This window comes from Centroberyx gerrardi, chromosome 7 (assembly GCF_048128805.1).
Source record: "Centroberyx gerrardi isolate f3 chromosome 7, fCenGer3.hap1.cur.20231027, whole genome shotgun sequence".
Taxonomy (NCBI): Eukaryota; Metazoa; Chordata; class Actinopteri; order Beryciformes; family Berycidae; genus Centroberyx; species Centroberyx gerrardi.
The window spans coordinates 27396085-27421193 of NC_136003.1; the positions used below are offsets into that span (position 1 = coordinate 27396085).

A 25109-nucleotide genomic window follows, 5' to 3' on the forward strand; every position below is an offset into this window, starting at 1 on the left:
GGTTGTGTTGACTATGTCAAGCTAAACACAATAGCAAAATGCGACTTCCGGTTATAACCTTCAAAATAAAACCATTATTGACGAAGAGCACGCGTTGCAATGAGTTGACTGATAATTGTGCTTTTATTTTGAAGGGAAACAACTGACCAACTGAAAACCGGTAGCCTGCATTTACCGCCCTCTACTGGCTAATAAAGGGAAAAATAAAAAATAAAAGCATGGCTTTAACTTGCTAAAAAAAAAAACTTTCAAAATAAATGTTTCAAAGTACAAATGCAACTACTAGACTGATACTACTGCTACTACCAATATTACTACTATTACCGGACTTCTACTGCTACTACTACTACTACTATAACTAGGCCTACTACTGCTTCTACTATTATTCTTACTAGTGACTTGTTACCTGCTGCTACTACTACTACAACTAATAATAATAATAGTAAAAGAAAAAAGGCAGCAGTAAAATAAAGAAAAAGAAAAAAAAGAAGACGACAACAAAATGTTAATGCGAAAGTAAAGTCAGTATTTCACATCTTGTAATCAATATATTTCCTACAGGTATGTATCAGACCGGTAACATAAATGATCTCAATCAGGTTGTTATAATCAATCTTCACAGATAATGTATAACAAAGGAATCCTCCAAAGGAAGACTGACGGTGGATGCAAGCATTTATTCAAGGCAATGGCAGTGGCAGGGATTGTACAAACTAAAAATGTTCTCAATTTTTGGCCATCCAAAAATGTATAAAATACAGTAGTTGTTTAATATCATTTGATATGTTGCACTTATTACATTAAAATACATTTTGTTCACTCTTAAATAGAGCAGATCGTTTGCTGTGTCTGCAAACCCGGTAATATCCAAATGCATATTTTCTCATATCCACATTTCTGGTATATTTCATATAAATTACACCACACACCGATTTGTTTTGGATATATTCGTGCCTGCACTCTTCAAGCAGCTAAAAACCTATTCCATAATAAATTAATGCTTTAAATGAATACAGTTTCTCCAAGGGATGCAAAATAACAGCACACAAGAAATAAAGCCTGATACATAAATTAAAAACTTCATACAGTATGTTATCTACAGGACTTAAAGGTGCGTTTCGTAAAATGTGCATATCTCCTTTACTTTTTAAATTAGACCATGAGAACAGATTGATGATTTTGAAAACTAAAAATGGTGGAATTAAAAGTCTATTGCTGGTAAGATGGACACAATTACCAGTGTCTGATATATTATTTCATCAACCAAGACTCTTCCTACTCTCCTGAACCACAACATGGAAGCTCAACACGTTTATGCAAATCATTTCCTAATTCAGGTCATTTCCAACAAAAGTGTGCATTGTCAATTTGATATACTATTCATCTTTTGACATTAATATTTACTATGTACAAAATTACAGTTGTCAAAGAATGACCTTTGAGGCCTTCTAGCAAAATGTATACTATTTTTTTTTTCTTTCACAAAACAATTAGATATTTGCTAGCCTATATAAGCAGTACAAGTTTCTGAGTTAAGCATTGTATAAGGTTAAGGAATAACATTAAGGTGTGACAAATGGAGGAAAACGTAAAGTTAGCAAAAAAATAAAATAAATAAATAAAACAATATTCAGTTTTTCCTCATAGCCAAACAATACACACATTATGATGGCTTCTCATCTCACAGAGAAATAAATTGTGCTCAGAAGGGAAATCTAAACATTTGACTGTTGTATTTTCTCTTATAGTGCATATTTGATAGACTGCTACTCTGGCATTGTCAGGCAATATTAGTAGGGTTTAGGTAAGATACATGTGACATTCATTCTACTGCAAATGTAATGTATACTACAGTATTTTTTTATTTATTACTCAGAATGAGATCAGTTCACTGTACACATATTAGGCTAAGGCTGGGAGTTAGATATTCAGTATTGGAGAAATACACTCTGGAGTCAGAAGAAGTGGATAAATGTGTAACAAAGCAAGTCTTTTCCAGGTCTAGTCTCTAAAGACACGTTCACAACATTCAGAGAAGTAAATACTGGAGAAAGAAATGTGCTGAAACCAAGCTGAAGAACAGAAGGAAGGGGCGGACACACCTTCTCGACACGCTGCCGTCAGACTCGTGACTCTGTGCTTTCAAAACTCGTGTCTGTGATACATGTCTGGATCATAGTATTTGGTGACCACCACTCTGTTGGCAAACTTGCGGCCAGTGAGGGCTTGCATGGCTTTCTGACAGTCTGCGGCGGAAACGTACTCCACAAAGATCTGGAACAAAGAACAGTTAGTGAGCTGCCAAAGGATGAATGAAAACAACTTTTTCAATCAGCAGGGCAAAACCCAAACAGCACAGAGAAATTAAACCTCCTCATATATCTGTGAAGTTCCTTCTGTGTGTCCAAGACAAAGCGCTCCAAAATTATGCAGCGACTGACAGTGGCTTTTTATGTAAATCCAACAGGTTTTCATAAAAGCTGATGCAAATTGCAGCTTTCACTCTTAACAAAAAGGCACCAGAACATGTTTTTTTTAGGCTTTAGGCCCTTTTTGGTGCTATAAGAACTCTTTTAGAAAGGTTCTCTATGGCACCATGCACAAACGGTTCTACATAGGAACTTTTTAAGAACCACACTGGGTTCTTTATTCAAATTTCAAGTACAAAATGGTATTTAAAATTAAAAGTGATATTTATTTAAGCAGAGAATGGTAAAAACGCACCAATAAATAGACACCAAAGGCAGTGGGGGGAGAAACAAAGTGATCACCGAATTGCTGGAGTCATTCCAGTTGGGTGGGGACATAAAGCAGACAGCCAATCATAAACTAGGATTCAAACAGTCTGATATGTATCAAAAAAGAAAGGAAGAGACACACCATGATTGTTGATTGGTTGGTGTCTATCAAAGAGCATGACCAAATCTAATAACTATTTTATAGCTATTTTTGCAGTTGCACCTCTGCTCCTGTTGTTGGATTTTTCTCCTGTGTGGCTTCTTCATTCGAATTCAACAGTTTTTTATTTTAACCAATAAGAGCGTACTTTGAGTCATTTTGGTTCCCTAAACAAAGAACACTTGAAGAGCCCTCCATTTTCTGAGTGTAGCTTTACTTTTTACAGTGTACAATGATTTTTAGATAATTTTGTTGAGAGTTTTGTTGAAACAGTTTAGAGTCTAAACTGGAACTCTGATCAAATTCTCAACACATGAAGTGCAAAAAGCCTCAAAGAGCTGCACAGTGCGTCATGGAAAACCCTCTCGCCCTGAAACACACGGTATCCTACAGACACGGGACTCACCTTCCCACAGCCAGGGACTTCAACGCCGTCGACGGGCCGAGGGATCTCGATGGAGCGAACGCTGCCGTACTTGCAGCACTCCTCGCGGATGTCCTCCAGGATCTCCTCGTAGTCCTCGTCGTCCACCAGCTCCTCGGGCATCACCATGTTGAGAAGACACAGCACCTCCGTGGGCATGCCCGAGTTCTGCAGCCTCTGCAGGCCGGGGACCTGCAGCGTCACCGGGGTCTCTATGATGGAGGTCTGCCAGGGGAGGAGGGACATGGCTCAGAGGGGGCGTGTAAACAACAGCTACAACTCAGTTTCATCTTAAGTCCCCATGAAATGAACTCCCATTACTTTTACTTCCTGGAAAACACAGTATCTTTCATGGTGACCTCATGCTGCAGTAGTAGGTGTAAATATACATTTCTAACCAATAAAACCATCAGATTTTTGAACAATTCCGCCCCTCCCATCAGATAAAATTGGTTTAGACTTTTGAATGATCCCTCGCTGCATTATGTCCCGCCCCAACATCCTGTTTCAACAGGACATGCATCAAATCCAAAAAGTAAAGATGCAATTTCATGGGGTCTTTAAACATCAATATATCATTGTAAAAATAATTGAGGTACCTTGGTATAATTACTGTAAACAAATGAGACACACCAGACGATTAGAAGCCTCTATCTCACGCCAGTGGTATTGCAACTGCTAGTGTCTCTCAAAATTTTTCACTTGCATCATTGTCTTTACTGAAGAGGATCAACATGTTGGAAGTGATTTTTCCCCATCGGCCTTTCACTCCTTCCACCATCTGCCGTTGCCAGAAACTCTGAAAGCTTTAGCTCAGTTTGCTTCAGGAAGAACAGAACCTCTTCCTGTTTTGTGCCATAAAGCAATCCAGCAGATTTCCCGCCAAATCCGTCCCACAATGGAAAATGCAGTGTAGAGGCCGGCAGAGGCTGACAATCTTCACGGAAATGGTCTCATTTGTTTACGGTAATTAGGCTAATATCTCAAAATTATTGCAGGAATAATTTATCCATGTTATAATGCTACTTGTAGCACCTCTAAGGAGGCTAAGGGTTAAGAGGACGGACTCCTACTCACAGGATTGGCGTTTTTAGCCCCCACACTAGCCCTTTGGACTATGAGTTTTTTGTCGCCCAGCTGCATTCCATTGAGCCCAGCTACTGCCTGACAAAGAATACACAAAGACCGCTAAGCAACAGCTCAAACAGCACAGTCACAATCTCCACACACAGACACAACACATCCAGCCCTACCTGATCAGTGGCGCTGATGTCTACGTATTCGCAGAAGGCGTAACCTTTAGACAGTGACGTGGCACTGTCCTTGACAAGATTGAAAGCTTTGAGCGGTCCGAATGATGTCAAGAGCTCCTTTACCTGCACAAGAGACGAAGACCGGCACAGACATGAGGCGGGCGTCAGTATATCAGCCTGCCACAACCTACTGAATGAATTCTAAATCTCCATTTGATACTCAAAATCATATCATGGTGAATGGACTGAAAAAGCGTTAATTAATGACATGATGAATGGAAACAAAATGTATACAAATTCCATATAAATTGCTCAGGTCATCTGTACATTTGTGCATTTGACAGTCTTTGCGTATTCTGGAAATAAGATTGTGTGTTGCTATGCTGATTTAGGAAAAAAAAAGACATTATTTTCGAGGGTTTTAGCGTAAAGAAGTCGTCTGGGTAACAACATGTAAATAATTTGCTGCATGAAATGTTAGAGGCACAGAGAAAGACACTGAGTTAGTCTTGAGTGTTGTGTTGAGATATACTGTAGTTATATGTGTGCAAATACAGTTAAGGGAGTAATAATATTCTAATATATCCAAACATATTATTATTTTGACAACACAAGCTGTGCTGCAAATGGTGCAAGGTAAAAGAAATCAACAAAACTGACTTGGTCTTGTTTATAGAAGTTAAAAAAACTCCGCCTTGTATTGTATTTTGCCAGCTACAGGCAAAATGCACCACAACAGTGAGAAGACAGCATGTTTATACAGTCTTACCTTTACTTTTAAAGCTGAATACAACCCCCCCACCCCCCACCCCCCCCACCAACCCCAAGCCCAAGCCTGTCCTAATCAGCAATCCTTTACCCCAAATCCCTGGGTCCTAAACGCGCTCCAAAAGAATGATGGGAGAAAGAAAGTAGCCAGTAAGGGAGCCTGCTGGCTAGGAGTGTATCCGTGTGAGGACCAGAATGTCTTACTTGCCTTGTGTTACATGTTGGCATGGCAGCAGTAGATCAGTACTACTGAACAAATTATGAGCGCAGACTTAACGATCTTACAGGCCCCTAGCTGGGGACAAAGTGGGGGAACAAAAATGAAAGAGCTGTGAGTATCAACGCAGTAGCAGTGACTGCAAGTATAAAAAAAATAAAGAAATAAATCAATGAATAATAAACACCAGGCTACATTCACTATGTTAACCAATTAGAATTAATGAGACAGAATGGAAAGTTAGAATCCAATTCATTGCATGACATTGCAAATTTACACCATCTCCCCACCTGAGAGCAAACATGGGCCTCTACTGTGCAACTGTTTGGTCTATTAGGGTCAGTTATCTAGGCCGTGTTTTCAGGAAATATTTACTTAACTTTTGATGTACTTAAAGGAAAAATCCACCCTTGCACACTGTTACACTGTTATGTATCATCAATCTGTGATGTTCAATGCATTCCAGGAGTTACTTTGTGGTGAAAAGTGTTGTAATTTACTGTTTTGGTGAACCCACTTTCCCTCAACCTGCCTTGTCTACTTCTACTTGTCAGTAGAACTTCACTAGTCAGTGATTTCCTACATTTCCCAGAATGCCTTTTGACACCCCCAAGGGAACGGGTGTGAACTTTCACTTAAAAATGGGCGTATGGGCAAATAAATATAGCTAGCTAGCCAACTAGTTTGTGAACATTGTGGCGTGTCTATGATGGCAACCACGCCCCCTTACTCAAAACACAACATGTCTTGTGGCTGCATTGCATTCTGGTCTATTGAGGCTGCTGTCGGAGGAGAAATTGGTTTCTCTGCCTCTTCTACGATGGATTTCTCCCTGTATGATTGTTGAATGGTGGCGTAAAATTTGGGGTCTAGAAAGAAGCTCTTGCTCTTTCATTCTGAGGGACTGACACCAAAATCTGACGTTTATCGCTAATGTTTCAGATTGTTTAAAAATGTTCTGCTACCAAGCTGCACTGGAAATATTTCGAAGCAACGTCATGTTGTCTACGTTTGCCCACTTATCTGCAGGAATAAGAAAAAATACAGCACCAAAAAACAAAACGGGTCCAGAAATGCAAGATACATCACCAATAGCCATTTTCTAACAGCGTTGAAGTGTTTTAGGGTGGATTTTTCCTTTAACAACTGACTCAAGCTGATGGGGAACAACATTCAGGCCTGCATACCACGCAGAAACAACAGCATGATAGTTCACAGGCCCATTATGAATTGAACTTTGCTTACCTTTCTTAAATCAGTATGCTTAACATGAGAAATATATAAGCAGTTTACTTAGATAGCCAAGTCACAAAAAGCCTTGTATGCCCCTTTTATAATTGTTACTTATGGTTAAGACATACTGTAGCTCTAATGTGAGACAACAGCAACAATATAATCAAGTGTGCTATCAAGACTTATTTTGACAGAGCTAAGGATCTGCAGAATTGCCCAGAAATTGTGAATAGTTTCAAATATTAGGTACATATTACGATAATCTTGTATTACGTGGTAAGTAAGTAATTAAATCCTGCCCTATTCGAATGTCAGTTTTTCCTTTTCCTTTATGTAAAGATTTTACAAGCATGACAAAAAAATGGTTTTCCCGTAGTGCGGATGTAAACTTTTTTGCAACTCTGTCCCACCATGATCACAAGTGTAAGGTAGATATGTTAATTTTGTCCCAGAATGATCTCACTGCATAAAAACTATGGAGTCAAGTTCTAATTTTGGATATGACACATATTCATTAGGCTTTTTGGCTGCTATAGGATGACATGTTGTTCCTGTTCTCTCTCTACCAAAAACACATTTTAAAGTGTGGTAGACTTATTTGTCCCATAAGGAAATAAAAAAAAAGAAATATTTTGTGCATGTTTAAGTGTGATAACAACCTCAAAAAGTGAGAAAAAAATGAGGAAACGTGAGTGCACCTGTTTTATCGGTTTTGAGTTAAATACCTGATCATCATTAAGATAGTTAGGCAGGCCTCCTATAAACAGTTTATGGGGGGAATCAGGAACAACTGTGGAAACGACACCTACACACACCAAAACAACAAGCAAAACAAAGTCAAGTCTCCCACCTTAGTGTTATGTGTCTTATATTATAGCGTACAATTGCCAGGCAACGACAAAAGCTGTCAGCAACAAACCTGGGACGTGGAAAGCAGGTTGTTCTGAAATACCAGGCAAAGGCCGATAGTCGTGAGGTCTTCTAATCTTCAGCGACTGACCTTGGAAAATGATTCCATCAAAGGCCATGGCCTGCGTCGTCTCATCTACAGACCGAAACTAGAGAGGAAAATAACTTTGAGATTTGAGACAAGCAAATAAGTGCGAGCTGGTATGTTGTCCTTCTGTAACAGTCTCCTTTTCAGTCCACAACCACTTGCAGTAACATGATACAAATGTATAATAACATGTTAAAGGAGCATTAAGTAATCTATGACGTTTATCGAGCTCTATGGTGACCAAGGAATTGCAACAACATTGACAGGTGTCTGGCATACAGTGGCCTGTAATTGACATAAACAGTCATTTTTTAAATTGAGCTAAAGCTCTCGCTCATCCGCCATGTTTATTGTGTGCAAGAGTCACCACAGATGCCCCACCTCTCCGTTGATCCGATTGGACAGTAGAGAAAAACACAACAGTGATGTAGAGCGATCCTTCCACTGTGAGTTCAAGCTGCTCTTCCAAAGCCACATAGAGCGGAAAAACATGAGGCGCCAACAACACAAAAGCAGCACGCAAAAAGCTTCACTCACATTGAAAACAGCTAGCAAAAGCTGTCATCTGCTGCTAAAAACGCATCCTGTGTGATTGGGCCCTAATCATTTAGTCACTGGTATTGATCAACAACCCTATCAACCCTGCACAGATATATTATGGTCATTTTGTGCCATGGGGCAGTAAAAACCTTACTTATTGCACCTTTAACATCAAACCACTTTAGTTATAATGGGATCTTTTAAGGAACGACTTTGTAGAAATGACAGAATTGTAATCACCCACCTCTAGGAATGCAAAGTTCTTATCCTGATTAATCTGCACAGCGAGCACAGGGTTGCTAGGGGCTTGTGAAAGGCCTGCAAGCCTCATCTGGGCGTTGAAGAACTCTGCCATGGACTCCTAAGAGAGAGAGAAAGAAAATGCATCCAACATGTTTGCAAAGCCCTGGCTTGAAATACCGCGACTAAAACATATCAGTGTCTGGTCATAGGAGGACAAAGGTGCTGAGTTAGGAACTTTACCTCAGTTACCCCAAAGGGAATATTGCCAACATAAAGGCGTCTGGCTTGTCTTGTCATCTGACTGCCAACTATGGGCACTTGGGTTGGTGTTGCAGCCACTCCGCTGGTAGTGGATGTTGCCAGCAGAGCTATTGTTGGTATCTGCCCAGCCGCTGCGGGAGAACGAAAGAGAGAAGCATGGGAAACTTAGCATGACCCACAGTGACTGTCTGCAAACTCCGCTCCTTAATATTTTTTTTTACAAGAAGAAAATAGGGATGACTAATTTGCAGATGACTCATTTGGAGCGAGCGTTAATGTAACCCCCTCCAGTTCATGTAAATGTCAACTAAGTACAGCTGGTTTTATAAAAGGGTCAGGCAGCAGAATCCATGCTGCTCTCCTGTGATTATGCAGAGAGCAGGAGAGGCTGCGCAAAATGAGTAACACCATACACAACTGACTGCTGATGACAGATACTCAGGCCCGGAGCTGTAGTAGCTCAAGAACACCTTTTCTGACTTGTTGGACTTGTCTTGGTTCTTGTGCCTATTTTGACTCTGACTCATCTTGGTCTCTGCAACCACTGGATGTGGACTCAACTTCTTCCTGCCTATCTAAAAATGTCAAAAATGTATACTTTTCCTGATGTTTTGGTTTATTTTCTCCCCAGCGTTACAAACAATTCAAGGGATTTCGCCTTTAGACACCTGTATATGTAGTGGTCCTAAAACTTCTAGTCAATTCCTGTGCATTGATGAGTTGGATGTTTAAAGATATAGCGAACAGCTCCTACAGAGAGATCTGCTTTTCTGGTAATCCTTAAGAAACTCCTTAATCATTATGCCTGCATTTGGAAAGAAATGTAGCAAATGTATTATTGCCTATTTTAGTCTTCAGTAGGACTTGCTTCGCTCTGGTCTCGGTCTTGACTTGGTCTCAACTGGACCTGGTCTTGGAACTGATTGAACTCGACTAAGGTGGTCTTGACTGCAGCTCTGTTCAGGCCTGGATACAAGTTAAAATGCATGAACCACTGCAAACCTCCTACAAGAAATACTCTGAAGAAGGCTGACAAGCAAAGAGAAGAGAACAAATACCTTGCATAGCTTTATATTGCATTGGTGTAATGTGTTCAAAGCCAGGAGGAGGAACATCCCAGTACTTGCAGGTTCTTTTCTTCCTTGTTCTTCTTGGAGAGTAGCTAAATACAAGAAATAAGCAAAAAAAAAAAAAAAAGAAGCTCAAGCAGAGGGGATAAGAAAGCTGCACTAGTCAACTTCGCACATTGATGGCTCCAAATGGCAGCGAGAGGTAACTGCTTGAAAAATCTGAACTTCAATACCCAGAACTCATCTAAGGTGATGTCAGTAAACTGCACACAACATGCTCATGTTTACCAAACCGGCCGGTCTGTGACGCTTTATATCAAAGGATAACAAAGGGACGAGAGAGACAGAAGTTGACAAATCCACAAAGATACAAGCTGTACATTGCATTCTGGTCTACTGAGGCAACTGTTGGTGGAGAAATTGGTATCTGCCTCTTCTACGATGGATTTCTCCCTGTATGATTGTTGAACGTTGGTGCAAAATGGTGAGTCTAGAAAGAAACCCTTTGCTCTTTGATTCTGAGGGACTGACACCAAAACCTCCTCCAAAAATACTCCATTGTAGCTGCACTGTAAATATCTGTACGTAATGTCACATCGTCTACATTTAGCTAGTTATCTACAGGAATAAGAAAAATACACTACCAACAAAATGGGGCCAGAAATGCACATCACTATAGTAGTTTGTTCCAACAGTGTTTACAGATTTTTCCCTTAAATTTGATTTATCACTTACTGTGGGCAGGGAAGTGTTCATAGCCCAAATTAGACAAATATATAGGGCGCTTTTCTCTTTTGCAGCCCCACTTTGTTATTTAGGCAGATACGATGGGTGTATTTTTACATAAAAATCTTGCCTAGTGCAACTTTAAGACTTGACACAACGCTCTGTACCGGTGAGCTGGCTCAGTGCTGGGCTGCTGGAGGCTGGTTGAACACACCGACCTGTGCTTCTTGTGGTCCCGGGAGGAGCTCCTCCGGTCGCGGCTCTTCCTGTCCCTGCTGCGGCTCCGCTTCTCTCGGCTGCGGCTGCCTCTGTCTTTGCTCCAGCTACGATGCTTGTCACCTCGGCCGGTAGATCCGCTGCGGCTCCGCTTTTTGTGTCTCTCTTTCTCTCGCTCTGTGCAGTCGGGGGGAGAGATGGAGCAATGGTTCAGCGCTGTATTACAGCCATCCTCACCCATGTTAACTACCAATAACCTCCTAGCCCCGATACGTTCATGTCTTTCTTTTTTTTTCTTTCTCTCTCTCTGTCTCTCTCTCTCTCTCGCAGGAGGAGAACATCAAGTCGTACTTCATTCAGAAATCTGACAGTTTAATCTGGCCTTGCTTGTCGGCAAACGTGTATATCTGGTGGAACATGATTTCAGACCTTTACCGAATCGATAAGAGGTACTCTTCATTTCGGCATACATCTGATCCACCAAGTAGCACTATTTCGATAAAATGTCAACTTTTAGAATTTGTTTATTTTGGTGGAAGATTGTAGGAATAACTGACAAACCAGTGCTAAAAGGTGAAATTTTGTTTAAACGTGTGCTGCTTGGTGTATTCAATGTATGCCGAATTGAAAAGTGGATCATAACGATTCAGAAAATGTCTTAAATTATGTTCTACCAGGTATGTGTCTTTGCCAATAAACAATACCATATTATATTACCCGATTTTGAATGGAATTTGGCGTGCTGTTCTCTGTGCAGGAGAATGACAGGTAGCGGGAATTCCAATAACCTAGCAATAACTACATCCACTGGTCCATGACACTGTTCAGTCCTGTATGTAAGGTTTAGCAATGCAGGCTAGGTTGCGGCTAGGGTGAGGTTAAGGTTACCGACATGACAAAGCCACAGCTAATATTAATTACATTAAATGGGCAATAAGCAGGCTCAGTCGTAGCCTAGAAAACTGCACAGTAAAGCCCTTGTCAGGTTATTCATGCATAAGATAATATGGGGAGCTACGTAGCATGCTAGCCTGCAAACCAAATTGGAGCACAGAACACAACACTCACCTTGTCGATTCTCGCTCAGCTGTTTCTCAAATTCCTCGAAATCCGACATATTAGCAGTTATCTTTATATATAAAATTACTGCAGGTTTGGCTAATTTTGGGGCAGCTATAAACCAGCCTGCCGTGCTGTATCACTACAGGGGGAACCACAAAATTCTCTCCAGTGTCAAGGCAGATAGGAATAAACATATAAATTCCGGTTAAACTTTCAAAATAAAACCCATAGTGTCCAACATTAGCTTTTACGTTTAGTGAGTAGTTGTGAAATCTAAAAAAGAAATTATTTTAAAAATTAGCAGTCAGAAAAAACACAATTGAAATGCTTTATGATTGCCCTAGGTCTACCAAAAATCAAGTTTTAAAACACCAAACTTATAACGTTACCTGACAACTTGGACGGGTGTCTACAGTCTTAAAGCTCATTTTAACCTGTTTAAGTGGAAAGTTGTTCCTAAAAGCTGTAGAACGGGGGACCCAGTTCTGAAAAGCTGTAACTACAGGGCCGTTTACAAAGTGACGAACAACGCTTTTATTTTGAAGGTAACATCCAGTTACTTCTGGTCTGGTTAGTCTGTCTAACTTTGTGTGACTTGATTGAACGAGAATTTTCGAGCCTTCTTGACAGGAGTCGAACGCCGGCGGCGGCGCGCGCACACACACACACACACACACACACACACACACACACACACACACACGCATTGACACACATAGAACATGATGACAGACTTGTTCAGTAGCAGTGAATATGAATCAATCCAGCCGGACATTTACAAATCAGACAATCTGGACAATCTAAGACCCAACATTTTAATATTTTTTCTTTTCTTTTTTTTAAATTTAATTTTAGTTTTTTTTTTTATTGTGAGTTCATGCAACATCTACTTAGTACAACACAGATCTGTTCTCTCTGATATGGTAATAATTCAATTTCTAGTGTTTTATTATAATATGCAAAAACTACACAACAGTTAACAACATAGCCTAGGCTACTTTCCATTCAGAATACTTTTTGCTCTCATATTTTTGGTCTCTCTCATTTTGTGTGTGATGTATGCATATGCGCACACATGCACACACATCTGTGAGTGTGTGTGTGTGTGTGTGTGTGTGTGTGTGTGTGTGTTTGTGTGTGCGCGCGCTTAATCCTTTCTTTGTGATGGACTATAAGAAATAACATGTAACCTATGAAGGAAGCCTGACTCAAGCAATGGGACACCACTCACCCCCCCTCTACCCCTCCACCCCTCCACCCCCCACCTCCCTGGCCTGTCATTCTAAACATAACATGTTGACAACACACATGGAAAATAACTGACTCAGCTGTGTTGCTATTAAAAGAGCTCAAATCCCAGAGTATTGCTAGAGTAGGAACGCTGGCTGAATGAGCCGAGGCTTGCAGCTCCAGCTCCTCATGAGAGGAATTAAACGGAGAGCGCAGAATACCTCCAGAGGCCCATAAGAAACCCAAGCAGTAAGTGCTGCATGGTTGCTAATTCATTCTTGCGATTATCTACATCAGACAGCTCAGTTGGTCAGAATGAACTGTTGCCTTTAGTCTACCAAAGCGTCACTTGAGCCTCTTGCGAGCGACGTGCCAAGACGCCATGCTGCAAATTTAGGATTTATGAGTGCGACAGTTTGTTTTCACAAGTTTTATTTCATGCTAGACAAGTGCTGTGTGTACAATGAAATGAAGACAGTGTTTCATTTCTGTTCAATTTTTCATTGTGTTTTTTTGGATCTGTTGACTTTGTCGAGGAATAATGCTGATAGTACTCTGTGACACTGAGCTTTTGTGAGAGATACAGTATCCATTTCTAGGTCAGTTTATATTTAGACGTCCCTTCTTGGACAAACACACTTTACTCTGCGTGATAATCTTCTGCCACAGGGTTATCCTGTAATTCCCAGTACAAAACTAGTGCGTGTAACTACCAGTATTTACACTCTGATGACAATAAAAAAAAACTAGAATTGTCAAGCGGTTGCTAACAGAGAACAGCTTTGTGGGAAGGGAAGCTTGTCTCTTCAAGCTGATTATGAAAGAGACTCTGACTGTCTGTAGAAAGCTTATTCATTCATGTTTTTGGCATATATCTCACAAGCTACTCCAATAGGCACAAATCCCATAAGAGGACTTTAACTGTGGTATTTATTAGGGATGGGACGATACGCTTCTCTCACGATACGATTCGATACGTGATATGGAGTTCACGATTCAATACAACCACGATACGATGTAATAAATAAAAGTTCAATGACAACAAAGTCTGACTGTGCAGAATTATGTTTATTTCTGAGCCACATAAAGTGCAGATAATATAATGTGGATGGAGAGCTTGTGAAATTGTGATGGGCAAGCCGTCTCATTTGTGATTACTACAACAAAATTAAATGTAGCAAATATTTAGATTTATTTTTCTGCCCCATGCTACGTATTGTCAATTTTTTTTATCGTGATATATTGAATATCGATATATCGTCCCATCCCTAGTATTTATCATGAACCCCTTGTGTCACAGCTTGCCCTCTCGTCTTTGACTTGTTGTGTAAGAACACGGTGAAAAAAAAAAAATGTCTTTTCTGTTTTCATTTCAGAGTTGTAAGAATATAGCTAGATTTAAAAATGGTTGTAAAGGGTCAGTTGGATTCCAATAGAACGGAACCGGAGAGCTTTTGGGTATGAAATGCTCCTTTTAAATCATGTTCACTAGATCCTAGACGGTCTTTGACATCCCATCCCACCTCATCTGCACCCTCAAACAATGCATTTTCCATCCAAAAGTATGTTTACAAGTTTGAACATACTTTGACAATAAAAAAAACGTTGCTTTCGAGCTAACCCTGACCTTCATGATGACACATATAAACAGTGGGTGTTTATGAAGGGTGTTTTTTCACTTTTTTTTTATTTTGTGTGCGCATTTACAATGAATTCTCTTCTGTCTTCTTCACAATTATGCACATTTAATATACAAATCATATCTATTTGCAGGATATCCTCCAGGAAATGGACCCAGCAGTGGCCACCACTGTCCTCCTGGTGCCCTGTGTAGTTGTGATCACAGCTGGGCTCTTCTACCTCTACGGCGCGGTTGCCGGTCTGTTGTCCAAAACTTCAGTCCGGAACAAGGTGGTGGTGATAACTGACGCCTTGTCTGGGCTCGGGAAAGGTGACTTCAGTTTGGTTGTTGACAAGGAACAAGAGTGTATGAATTTCACTGCAAAGTACTTGGATTGTAACTGTTTATTACCAATTCATTATCATCTCATTTCCACACAAATGTCCCCATTGTTTCTTTTATCTCAACTTGCTGCGGATTCATCGATGAAGAATGCGCGAGTGTGTTTCACCAAGGAGGGGCGAGGCTGATCCTGTGTGGGAAAAGTTGGGAGAAACTTGAAGGAATCGCTGATGATTTGGCAAATGCTTCAGACCCAACTTTAGTAAGAATGCCACCTTTGAACCAAGATGAAAGACCGTGATGACCGATGGACTGACTGACTGATTGGCAGTGGTGGAAAGAGTATTAGAACGTCCTTGTCGAGTAGAAGCACTGTTACTTTGCTGATATTTTACTTAAGTAGAAGTAAAAGTAAAATCTGAAGAAAAAGTAAAAAGTAGCTCATTTAAAACGTACTAGTTACAGAGTTAGTAAACGTTACTTTTTTAGAAAAGAGAACACTGTTACATGTGATCTTTTCTATGCAGTTCTAAAAGGACAAGAGGAGAGAGTTCAAACTAGATTCTTTTAACCACAAAATCTGGAAATTACAAACTCTTCTCACTGTCAATGTCTCCACAATTTGCCAAATTACATTGGTCCAGTTTCCGTTGCTTATGGAGATACACAAAATCTGTCCTCTGTAATGGATGTGATTTAAAATACTACAGTAAAAACATATCTTAATTAAAAGCAAAATTACTGTTAAATAAAAAAAACACTCAAAAAAGTACAGTACATTACTTACAAAATTACAGTAACGTGAGTAAATGTAATTAGTTACTTCCACCCTTGCTGATTGGTTGGTTGATTGGTTGTTTGGGACAATTACGGATCAAAGTCCCCTCACAGAATGCCTCAACCCTCCTTTGCCGCCGCCGTTTCTCTTCCCCAGACGTTTCCCCCGAAGCTGGTGCTGCTGGATTTCGGCGACATGGACAGCATGCCTGAGGTGATCGCAGAGATCCTGGAGTGCTACGGCTGCCTGGATATTCTCATCCTCAACAGCAGCCTGAAGGTGAAGGCTCCGGCACAGAGCGTGTCTCTGGAGATGGACAAGTTGCTGATGGACAACAACTACTTCGGACCCGTCACACTGGCCAAAGGTACATATGACAGATATAAAGGTATATAAAGGTATGTAAAGGTACAAAGAACACATACAACAGTGAGATTTTGGGTTTGTATGGGGGGAGAAAATTGCCTAAAGAGTGGATGAATATTGTAGGATGACAGATCCTGTTCCTGAGAGAGCTGAATGGTTTGATCACATTTCTTTTTTTGGGTTGCTTGTTCTCACTTTGCAGTATACTTTACCATTTCTGTTTCAGGTGTGCTGCCCTCCATGATTTCTCGGAGGACCGGTCACCTGCTGCTGGTCAACAGCATCCAAGGGAAACTAGCTGTGCCCTTCCGCACTACATGTGAGTTTAGAATGGCAAATTCACATGTAGCATTTTCAAACATGAGTAAATCATCTTGGGACACCTTGGTATAATTACTGTAAACAAATGAGACCATGGTGGAGTCGATTGCTAGCCTCTATGCCAGTGGTTTTGTTAGTTTGTTTGTTAGTGAAATTAAGACCACATTTCCCATAAACTCATCTGCTTGCTGTCACAAAGACAATCTTTGCCTCTTCAAAGGTAAAAGGATTTCTCTTTCACTTTACTGAAGAGGATAAACATGTTGGAAGTGATTTTTCCATCAGCCTTTCACTCCTTCCTTCATCTGCCATTGCCAGAAACGCCAAAAAGCTTTAGCTCTGTTTGCTCTGGAAGAACAGCGCCCTCTTCCTGTTTTGTGCCGTAAAGCGATCCAGCAGATTTCCCGCCAAATCTGACCCAGCGGCACACGATGTAAAATGCCGTGTAGAGGCTGGTAGAAGCTGCCTTCTCTGCAATGGTCTTGTTTGTTTACCGTAATTATACTAATGTCTCAAAATTACCTTTAAACAGTCTAGGGGTTATTATCTTTAACAAGAAACCACGTTTGCTTGTGAAATGGGAGATTCATAAAATAGAAGCAGATGATGAATGGAGGAGGGAGGAATACTGGTTCTGCGCTTTCTCTGTCGCAGATGCAGCCTCGAAGCATGCGGTTCAGGCCTTCTTCGACTGCCTGAGGGCCGAAGTGGAGGAGTACGGCATCTCCGTCAGCACCGTGAGCCACACCTTCATCAGCGGCTCGGCATCCGGAACGGAAACCGCCTCCAAATCCATCTGGTCCTGTGAGTAAACTTCAGTCAGATGAAACCAGACAGAAGTATAACCAGACAGAGTGTCGGTGTCTTTCTCACTACACATCTATAAAACATTCAAAGAGGAGAGGACAGAGAGTGCTTCTGTTGGCTTTTGGTGTGTGAAAGTATTGGTGTGGTCTTTTGAACTAGCAATGGTGTAAAGTTTCTCTTCTTTTTGCTTGAGGAGTGCCTTGGAACTCCTTTTTTACATCAGAAAATACAATGAATTTTTGTAGATATTGTGTACAGAGATTAAAGATCCAGTGCGATGATTTCAACTCAGTCAGGAAAAGCTTGATGTTGATTTCTAACACAATGAGCATCATTTTGTTCAGTTTTTGATGGTTAGATGGTCCAAAGCCTGTAGGACTGAGTGTCTTCCACTGCAGACAATATTTCTATCTTTGAGGAACAAATATCCAGAGTTGGACCTTCGGCACACAGCAACAATGGAGGCACAAAGATTTTGGGTAGTTTGACAAGTAGCTGGCTGGATATTGTCTGACAGACTATGGGGCACCTCATTAACTATGCATACTGTCGAACCAATCAGAGCATTCATTAAAGCCTGGGTGTAGGTGGCATCATTTACACCAGGAAGTAGATTGGAATTCTAAATCTGTGTGATTCTGTTGAGTTTTTCAAAGGGTGTTAGTCAAATTTCCACAATGCTGACAGTTATGATAATTTGTGTAACTTTACATTATCAGGTCCTTTGTTAAATTATACCATGAAATTGAGAAATGCAATTCTCACCGCACTGGACCTTTATTAAGTGGTAAATAAAAAATGTGGCTACTCACATCAGGCAGAAGAACCAACAACAGTCAAATCATCAGACTAATACTGTGTTTAATATTCTTGAAAACACCCTATTTTCCATTTCCATCAGTCTGACACTGCTTTTCTAATGTATACAATGAATAAGCTCTGTAACTACAATGATGGGTAAACTCTTAAAAAATAAAAAGGTGGGTAGACCAGGTAACTTTACCCTCCACTGCAGCCCTGATTGTATAATATTGAGCGTTTTCTTCAGCTTTCTTCCATCCTAACCTCTCTCCCCTCTGGGCTTTCAGTTCTGTACAGTCAGAAGCCCCTTGGCGTTTCCCCAGATGAGGCAGCCACTGCGATTGTGAAGACTTTAAGCAGTAAGAGGAAAGAGGTGGTAATTGCTCCCTCGCTCCCCAAGGTGGCCATCTACGCCAGATCCTTCTTCCCTAATGTTTTCTTTGCTGTGATGGCCGCCGGAGTGAAGAATGCTGCTGCTTTAGAGAACATGTAGTGTTGCTGGATATAGCCTCGCATTGTAATCACTCTGGATACTTGAAATGAGATTTGTTGTCTCCACTGAGAGTTGGAAGTGAAACAAATGTGTGGAAATTAGAAAAATTAAAGATAGCTAGAAATGAGAGAAGGGTTTGAGAAGATGCATTTTTTGCCCACAATCGTTCTTTATCCATGCAAACAATCAAGAAATAATATTCAAATCTGTTGTTTGTGTGCATCCCATTTTGTTTTAGAATAAAATGTTTGAAATAAATGTAACCAATGAATCCTCAGATTGTGTCTTTGAATCATCTGTACTGTATGGGTTGGCTGTAAGTTTCTCCATCAGAAACAACTGTTTTTTCATATTATTCAGTTTCAGATATTCTAAGACATGTTATATGTGTGGCCTCAGATGCATTTGAGTTTGAGTAAGACTTTTTAGACATTTACGTATTAGAGAGTAGGATTAAATTTGCCTCACTGTGAGCTTTTTCTTTCAGTTAAGACCACATTTTCATCCTGAGTGGCCTGATACATATTGTAGACAAGGTTAAGATGTCGGCCATGCATGTAGACGTGCTGCTTTAACTCTAACTGAAGGTTAGGAATAACATGATAGAGACACACATCTTTATTGGAAGAAAAGGCAACTGTAATCCATTACTATTACTATGGCAAAGAGATTGAGCCAACTCAGAACAGTTTGAAGTGATACTACAGACTCATCAGCGATGACATGTGATTATACTAATTGTGCTGTTCAAAAAACGATTTGTAAATTGGAGTGGGCTACATTTTCCATTCAACCGTACAGTATATACAATGTATTTTTAAGGCAAATTAGATTAATCCCATAGTAATTGAAAGTAATCAGACTGAATGGCTAAATTACTGTAGTGTTTCCTGCAGATTTTTGTAGATTTGGTGGATGGGGGTGATTTTGTTCCACTCCTGCACCCATCAGGACCAGTTCCAGTAGGTGCTGCAGTTTAAGAATGGCTCTTATTTGGATATTTATATCATGATGGTGAATTGGGCGGTAATTGCTATTGTTATGATTACTTTGGGAGCAGTAAAGCCACATCATGAATGTTTCATTTCCCTCTTGTCTTTGACAGAGGTCATGAAAAGGTGATTTCATAAATGTAACCTTTGGAGTGTAAAATGCAACACACTGGCGCCCCCTGCAGGACATTCTTTACAACTTCCAGTCGGTGTACATGTTGTTAGCAGGCCTACATGCGTGTTTTTTCTTTGTTTAAATGGCCTTTAAATTATTTTGCAGCCTCGCTGCATTGAACAGTACCCGGCGGTTCAAGTATTATCCGGCTGCATTCAGGACGTTGACTTCCAACTGCAGTTTAACGGTGGATCATGACCGACAGAACCGGCGCTTCACCGTCAGTCTGGGCGGCGGGGGTAAGCAGACAGCTGGGGTGGATGTTTAGGTGGAGGGGAGATACTGTAACTGGAGACCGGTGTTCATTCACGGCCTCCTGTACACTATAGGCATTATAGTTTCCAATGAGAGAGCACGTTGCAGGTGTTACGTCCCGTTCTCTGTTGTAAGGAGAGAACGTTACGCTGATCCATTCAAAAATCTGGCACTTTAATGTGTCCTTGCTGATCTGCAAACGATACATACGTGGTAGTAAATTAGTTAAGACGTTTTACAAATGATTATGGGCCACACTTCAATTCGGCATACATATAATCCACCAAAGCAACACGTATTTTTAGTACGATTTAAATTTATTTAACGGTCTCGCCCGTCATTCCCACGGACGGGTAGCGAGCATTGAGAATCACTTTGGTTGAGATTTCCTTGATGTAAGGTTCTCATTGGTGAATTACTTGTATGCCGAATTTGCCACTGGATCAGAGTGATTTATAAAAGGTCTTAAGTCGTGTTACACCAGGCATGTATCGTTTGCCAATGAGCAAGGGAGCGTTTAATAGCCAGATTTTAGAATGGAGTTTGGCGCTCTCAGACTAGTTTGAACTGCATTCTCTTTCCACAGGGGACCATGAATGTGCGGTGCTGCGCTACAGATTCACCGGGAACAAGGAGGTGGATCTAGTATCAACCACTGTACCCGAGTCTTTCAGGGGCCAAGGTGTTGCTGGGCTGTTGTCAAAGGTGAGAAACAAGGAGTGGCACTGCAAGTCCAAATTTGATCTTTTAGTTTTCAACATTATATTGGAGAGCAAAGGACAAACAGAAATGTATTTGTAAGCCATATTTAATTAAAAAGAAAATCTCACCAGGGGAGCATTGGGGACTAATGTTCCTGTAAGCTGATAGTTTGGTGGCCTACATCTGATAATTTAACATCACATTAACCAAATAATATCTGGTCAGTCATTGCTCCACTTTGTTCCCAGAATAAGTCATAATCAGTATAAGCGGGTAAATGCTGTAGTCACTAATCAACTCTGTACATAGTATTCTGTTCCACAGCCATCTTGGTAGGGAAATAACAGGTGATTGCAATAAATTAACAGGTGATTATAATCAAATGAATGCCACAGCCAATGAGCTGTATGATGAAGCACCATATTGGTTGGAAATGCATGTGACATCATAGGAATAATATGAATACATTGTGCAAGTGCCCACCACATCAGATAGGTTAGACAAACAAAATATCAGTGTATTATTGAAGATACGGTAAAATAGATTGTATGCAGATTTGTATGAGAGTGCAAATTTACAATTAAATCACAAATGTATCTACATGCAATCTCATGTCAAATGTAAAATGCTTCAATTAACATTGATGTTGTGACCATTTCTAAACTTGTATGATTAAATGTAATTTTGAATGTTCCTTTTACAGGCTGCCATGGACTTTCTGGTTGAAGAAAACCTCAAGGCTCACGTCTCTTGCTGGTACATTAAGAAATATATCGAGGACAACCCACTGCTTGGTTATAAAGACTTTGTCATTGCTTGACTGCATATAGAGCCAACAAAAACAATAGTTGATCAGCTATGTTAATTTGTCCAGTATATTATCTTACAGAGCCTACTACCTCAAGTCAACTAAAACCTCAGGTGTTGTGTTACCCATAAAGGCCAAGTGGAGGTGTGAAGTATGCTTGAAATGGAAAATTTGTGTCCTGTGAAATTAAGATTATGACTGATGATTTAAATTGATTGTTATACTTTGGCTTTATCCTTAAATACTGAAAACACGAAATTAATCACATTAGGTTTAGGTATATTTCCTATAATATTTAATGGCTTACAAATTGAAGCACCAGTGCTGAGTGCATTTACTCAACATGTCCTCAGGTAATTCTGAAACTAGTAAATTGTTTATTTTGCATATCAGATTTTATATTCTTGTGTCTATGATCTTTTAGTAATGCTCCATGGATGAAGCAATAAATAATACCCCATGATGATTCTTTACTGAACATGAACGTGGAACAGTCAGAAATATGTGCAGATCAGAAACTGTGCGAGCTCAGTAATAGATTTGTCCAGAGCACAGGAATGCAAAAAGCCACCCAGGGTAGAGACAGTTCAAGCTTCCCTGTCTCAGCTCCCTCCTAATTGGCTGAGGCGGGGGCTGTTTAGGCAGGAAGCACTGCACAGTCTGATGACTGTCAGCACAAAAGGTCGCCCAAGACGCTCTGTGTTGCAGCTTGGGGTGCTGAGGAAGAAGCTGAGGATGAGTTCAGTTTAGTCCTCATCCTCCCCTCCCCTCCCTACTTCTACTACAGCCACAGTCTTCAGGGTGTCCAGGCTCAGCGCTACACAACAGAACCAGTCTGTTTCATCAGTTTGTTAATCCTGCCTGCATCCTCAGCATAAAAAACAGTGCGCTGACCACTGATTGGTAGTACATGTAGTCTGTTGCGTAACTTGAAAGACCTGGGCCCGTAGCTACAAAGCGTCTCAAAGTATGAAAAAAAAAGTATGTTGTCGGACCAGTCCAGTTTGTTGTTGATGTGAACCCTCAGTTACTTGGAGGACTGCACCGCCTCCATCTCCTCATGCTGGATCTCCACGGGTATCAGTTGGAAATCCCCTACCAGCTGCTTTGTGTTACTGACGTTGAGCTGCAGATGGTTCTCGATGAAGCTCTCCACCAGACTCCTGGACTCCTCCTCCTCGCTGATGCTGATGCAGATGCATCCCACGATAGAGGAGTCATCAGAGAACTTCTGGAGGTGGCAAGACTCAGAGATGAACCTGAAGTCAGAGGCGTAGAGAGCGAACAAGAAAGGTGATAGTACTATTCCCAGGTGGCTAACGCTAACCCTCCGTTCCACTCCTAAGCTTCTCCCCGAGCAGGAGGACCCAATTGGTGTTAAAAGTTCTAGAGAAATCAAAGAACATGATTCTCACCATGTTTCCCGGCCTCTCCAGCTGGGAATAAGCCCTGTGGAGCAGGGAAATGATGGTGTCGTTCACGCCTCTGTGGACTTGGTATGCAAATTATCTGAGGTGCTTCAGGACCAGCCTCCCAAAGGTCTTCATTATGTGCAAAGTCAGTGCCACCAGCCTGTAGTCATTCAGGGCGGTGGGGCATCCCTTCTTGAGCACTGGGACAAAGCAGGAGGGGTTTTATATGGGGGCGCCCCTCCACCCTCAGGGATGGGTTTAAAAGGTACTGGAGAACATCTGCTAGCGGATCGGTTAGAGGTGAGAAAGAGATGTGTTTGTCCCGCTTATTCACTGTGATCGAGAAAATTAACTGCATAAATAACTGGAAATTCCATTTCAGTGGAGAGTGACTGGGAAACAGTTGATCGATTTTAGCGGGGATAAAGTTCAACTTGTGTTTTCTGATTCTGAACATATCGCAGTCTGGTATGATAGAGAGCTTATTTGTGTGTACTTTGTAAATTCAAATGTTCAGTGACTCCGCGCCCCATCAGCTGTCAGTGGTGCATCTCCAGACTGGACATCAGCATGACATCAGATAAGAGTCTTAGCTGTCTGACTTCCAGATTAGGTTCCAGGCGAGTTATCACAGATAGTCTAAAAATAGTATAAATAGTCCAAACCTAGGCCATGGGAATAATGCGTAATATAGACTAGTAGACTAGTTTAATGCAGGTATTCATGAAATTTGACTTGCATATTTTAATTTCTGGGGAAAGAAATGGGATTGAATTTCTTAAAGGTGTTCCACGTTGTTGTCTAATATGTACCCCCTTGGGTTTGCTGCATCACCTCCACAAGGCATCTGATGTGCCGACCTTTGAGACCTTAATGGTCCATAATGGAAATGAGAAGAAACTGTGAATTCCCTGTGAAGCTCCATCTGGAGAGGCCTTCATGCCCTGCGTCCAAAGAGGTGCCCTGCGTTCCTCCTTGGCCATGGACCTTTTTGTCCATGGTGAGAGTTTAAGGCGTGATCCTGCTGCTGGAGCTGGGCAGGGTCCTGGACGTCTTGGGTTTGCATCACAAACATTTCTTCAACAAATCCAAGGGCTCCAGCCTGCCTGAAGAAACCTGAGAGCAGCAACCAGCCCCACAGCCTTGGCAGGACTGATGGAGGAACCCATACTGAGCTGCAGATTGGAGTTTTAGTCATACAAACATTTCTCAGAACCTCAATGGGCGGAGCCAAATTAACAGTTTTTCAGAGCAGAAGTTAGCTAGCTGGCAGCTAATTTAAATGATAAATTTGAACGGCACAGAAGGAACTCTGGTGAGAATACAGATAAAATATATAAATTGTAATGACCTTTTTTAATTCATTCATGATCATGAAAGGTCAGCAGGCTAGTGAATTTGACTGGAGCTGTAGGCTAGTATGGCTAATTTGAACTTGGAAGATCAGCTAAGCTAACCTAGCTAACTTTGCTAACTTTGCTTTGTGGCTAGACTGCATTTTTTTAGTTGGTAGCAAGAGTGCTAGGTTTCATATTAGTTACCTCCTCTTTTACCCCTTGGGCTTCAGTCAGTCTAATGTTACTTAGCCTTTAAAACTTTTTTTTTTTTTGGCTGTACCCACTTTGTTTTAACTCAACCAATGAGATTATTTCTGCCTCCACAGCAGCTTCGCCTTCAAGAAATGTCTGTGCAGCTATTGCTCCAATGTGCTACTGAGTTATAGTCTCAGGTCTTCCACATTCTGAGATAGTCGTGAGTGACTCCTTCAACCTGAGGTCCAACCAAATGACAGGGCAGGAGTTTGGCTGCTCAGCTTCAATAGAATCTACGAAGTGGCCATGTCTACCAGGTAAAGCATGAGATGAACAAAGCATCAGGCTTTTGATTTCCAATGTGGTCTCCCATACTACAAACACATGCATTCAAGGTGCTGTAAGGTGCTTTGGAAAAAGGCATTGACCAATTATAGTTTGCAGTTAGAAGCATCTTATGCAATCAGTCTGAGTCACTATTCAAGTAACAGCATCATAATGTTTTATTTTGCATCGCATCTTCAGTGATTGTCACTGCTCGATCAAAAGATACAGAAAAAGTATTT

General features: G+C 40.9%; 3 protein-coding genes across 3 annotated transcripts; 2 read left to right on the forward strand and 1 right to left on the reverse strand.

Annotated features, from left to right (window-relative positions):
* Positions 1 to 666: 666 nt before the first annotated feature.
* On the reverse strand, positions 667 to 12034 carry LOC139909146 (splicing factor U2AF 65 kDa subunit-like). The gene is made up of 11 exons (XM_071896114.2): positions 11915 to 12034; positions 10849 to 11023; positions 9893 to 9996; positions 8814 to 8965; positions 8575 to 8691; positions 7713 to 7851; positions 7519 to 7598; positions 4576 to 4698; positions 4400 to 4486; positions 3305 to 3547; positions 667 to 2274 (listed from the first exon to the last, which is right to left on the reverse strand). Exons 1-11 carry the CDS (start codon positions 11961 to 11963, stop codon positions 2143 to 2145), a joined length of 1401 nt encoding a protein of 466 aa, XP_071752215.1. The 5' UTR covers positions 11964 to 12034; the 3' UTR covers positions 667 to 2142.
* Positions 12035 to 14926: 2892 nt separating this feature from the next.
* Positions 14927 to 18782, forward strand: dhrs7ca (dehydrogenase/reductase (SDR family) member 7Ca). The gene is made up of 6 exons (XM_078284877.1): positions 14927 to 15089; positions 15251 to 15363; positions 16036 to 16246; positions 16472 to 16564; positions 17221 to 17370; positions 18462 to 18782. Exons 1-6 carry the CDS (start codon positions 14927 to 14929, stop codon positions 18665 to 18667), a joined length of 936 nt encoding a protein of 311 aa, XP_078141003.1. The 3' UTR covers positions 18668 to 18782.
* A 1131-nt stretch (positions 18783 to 19913) lies between these two features.
* Positions 19914 to 21868, forward strand: LOC139909174 (protein NATD1). Its single transcript, XM_071896158.2, has 3 exons — positions 19914 to 20073; positions 20676 to 20794; positions 21495 to 21868. The coding sequence occupies exons 1-3, from the start codon at positions 19917 to 19919 to the stop codon at positions 21609 to 21611; spliced, it is 393 nt and encodes a 130-aa protein (XP_071752259.2). The 5' UTR covers positions 19914 to 19916; the 3' UTR covers positions 21612 to 21868.
* Positions 21869 to 25109: the final 3241 nt, after the last annotated feature.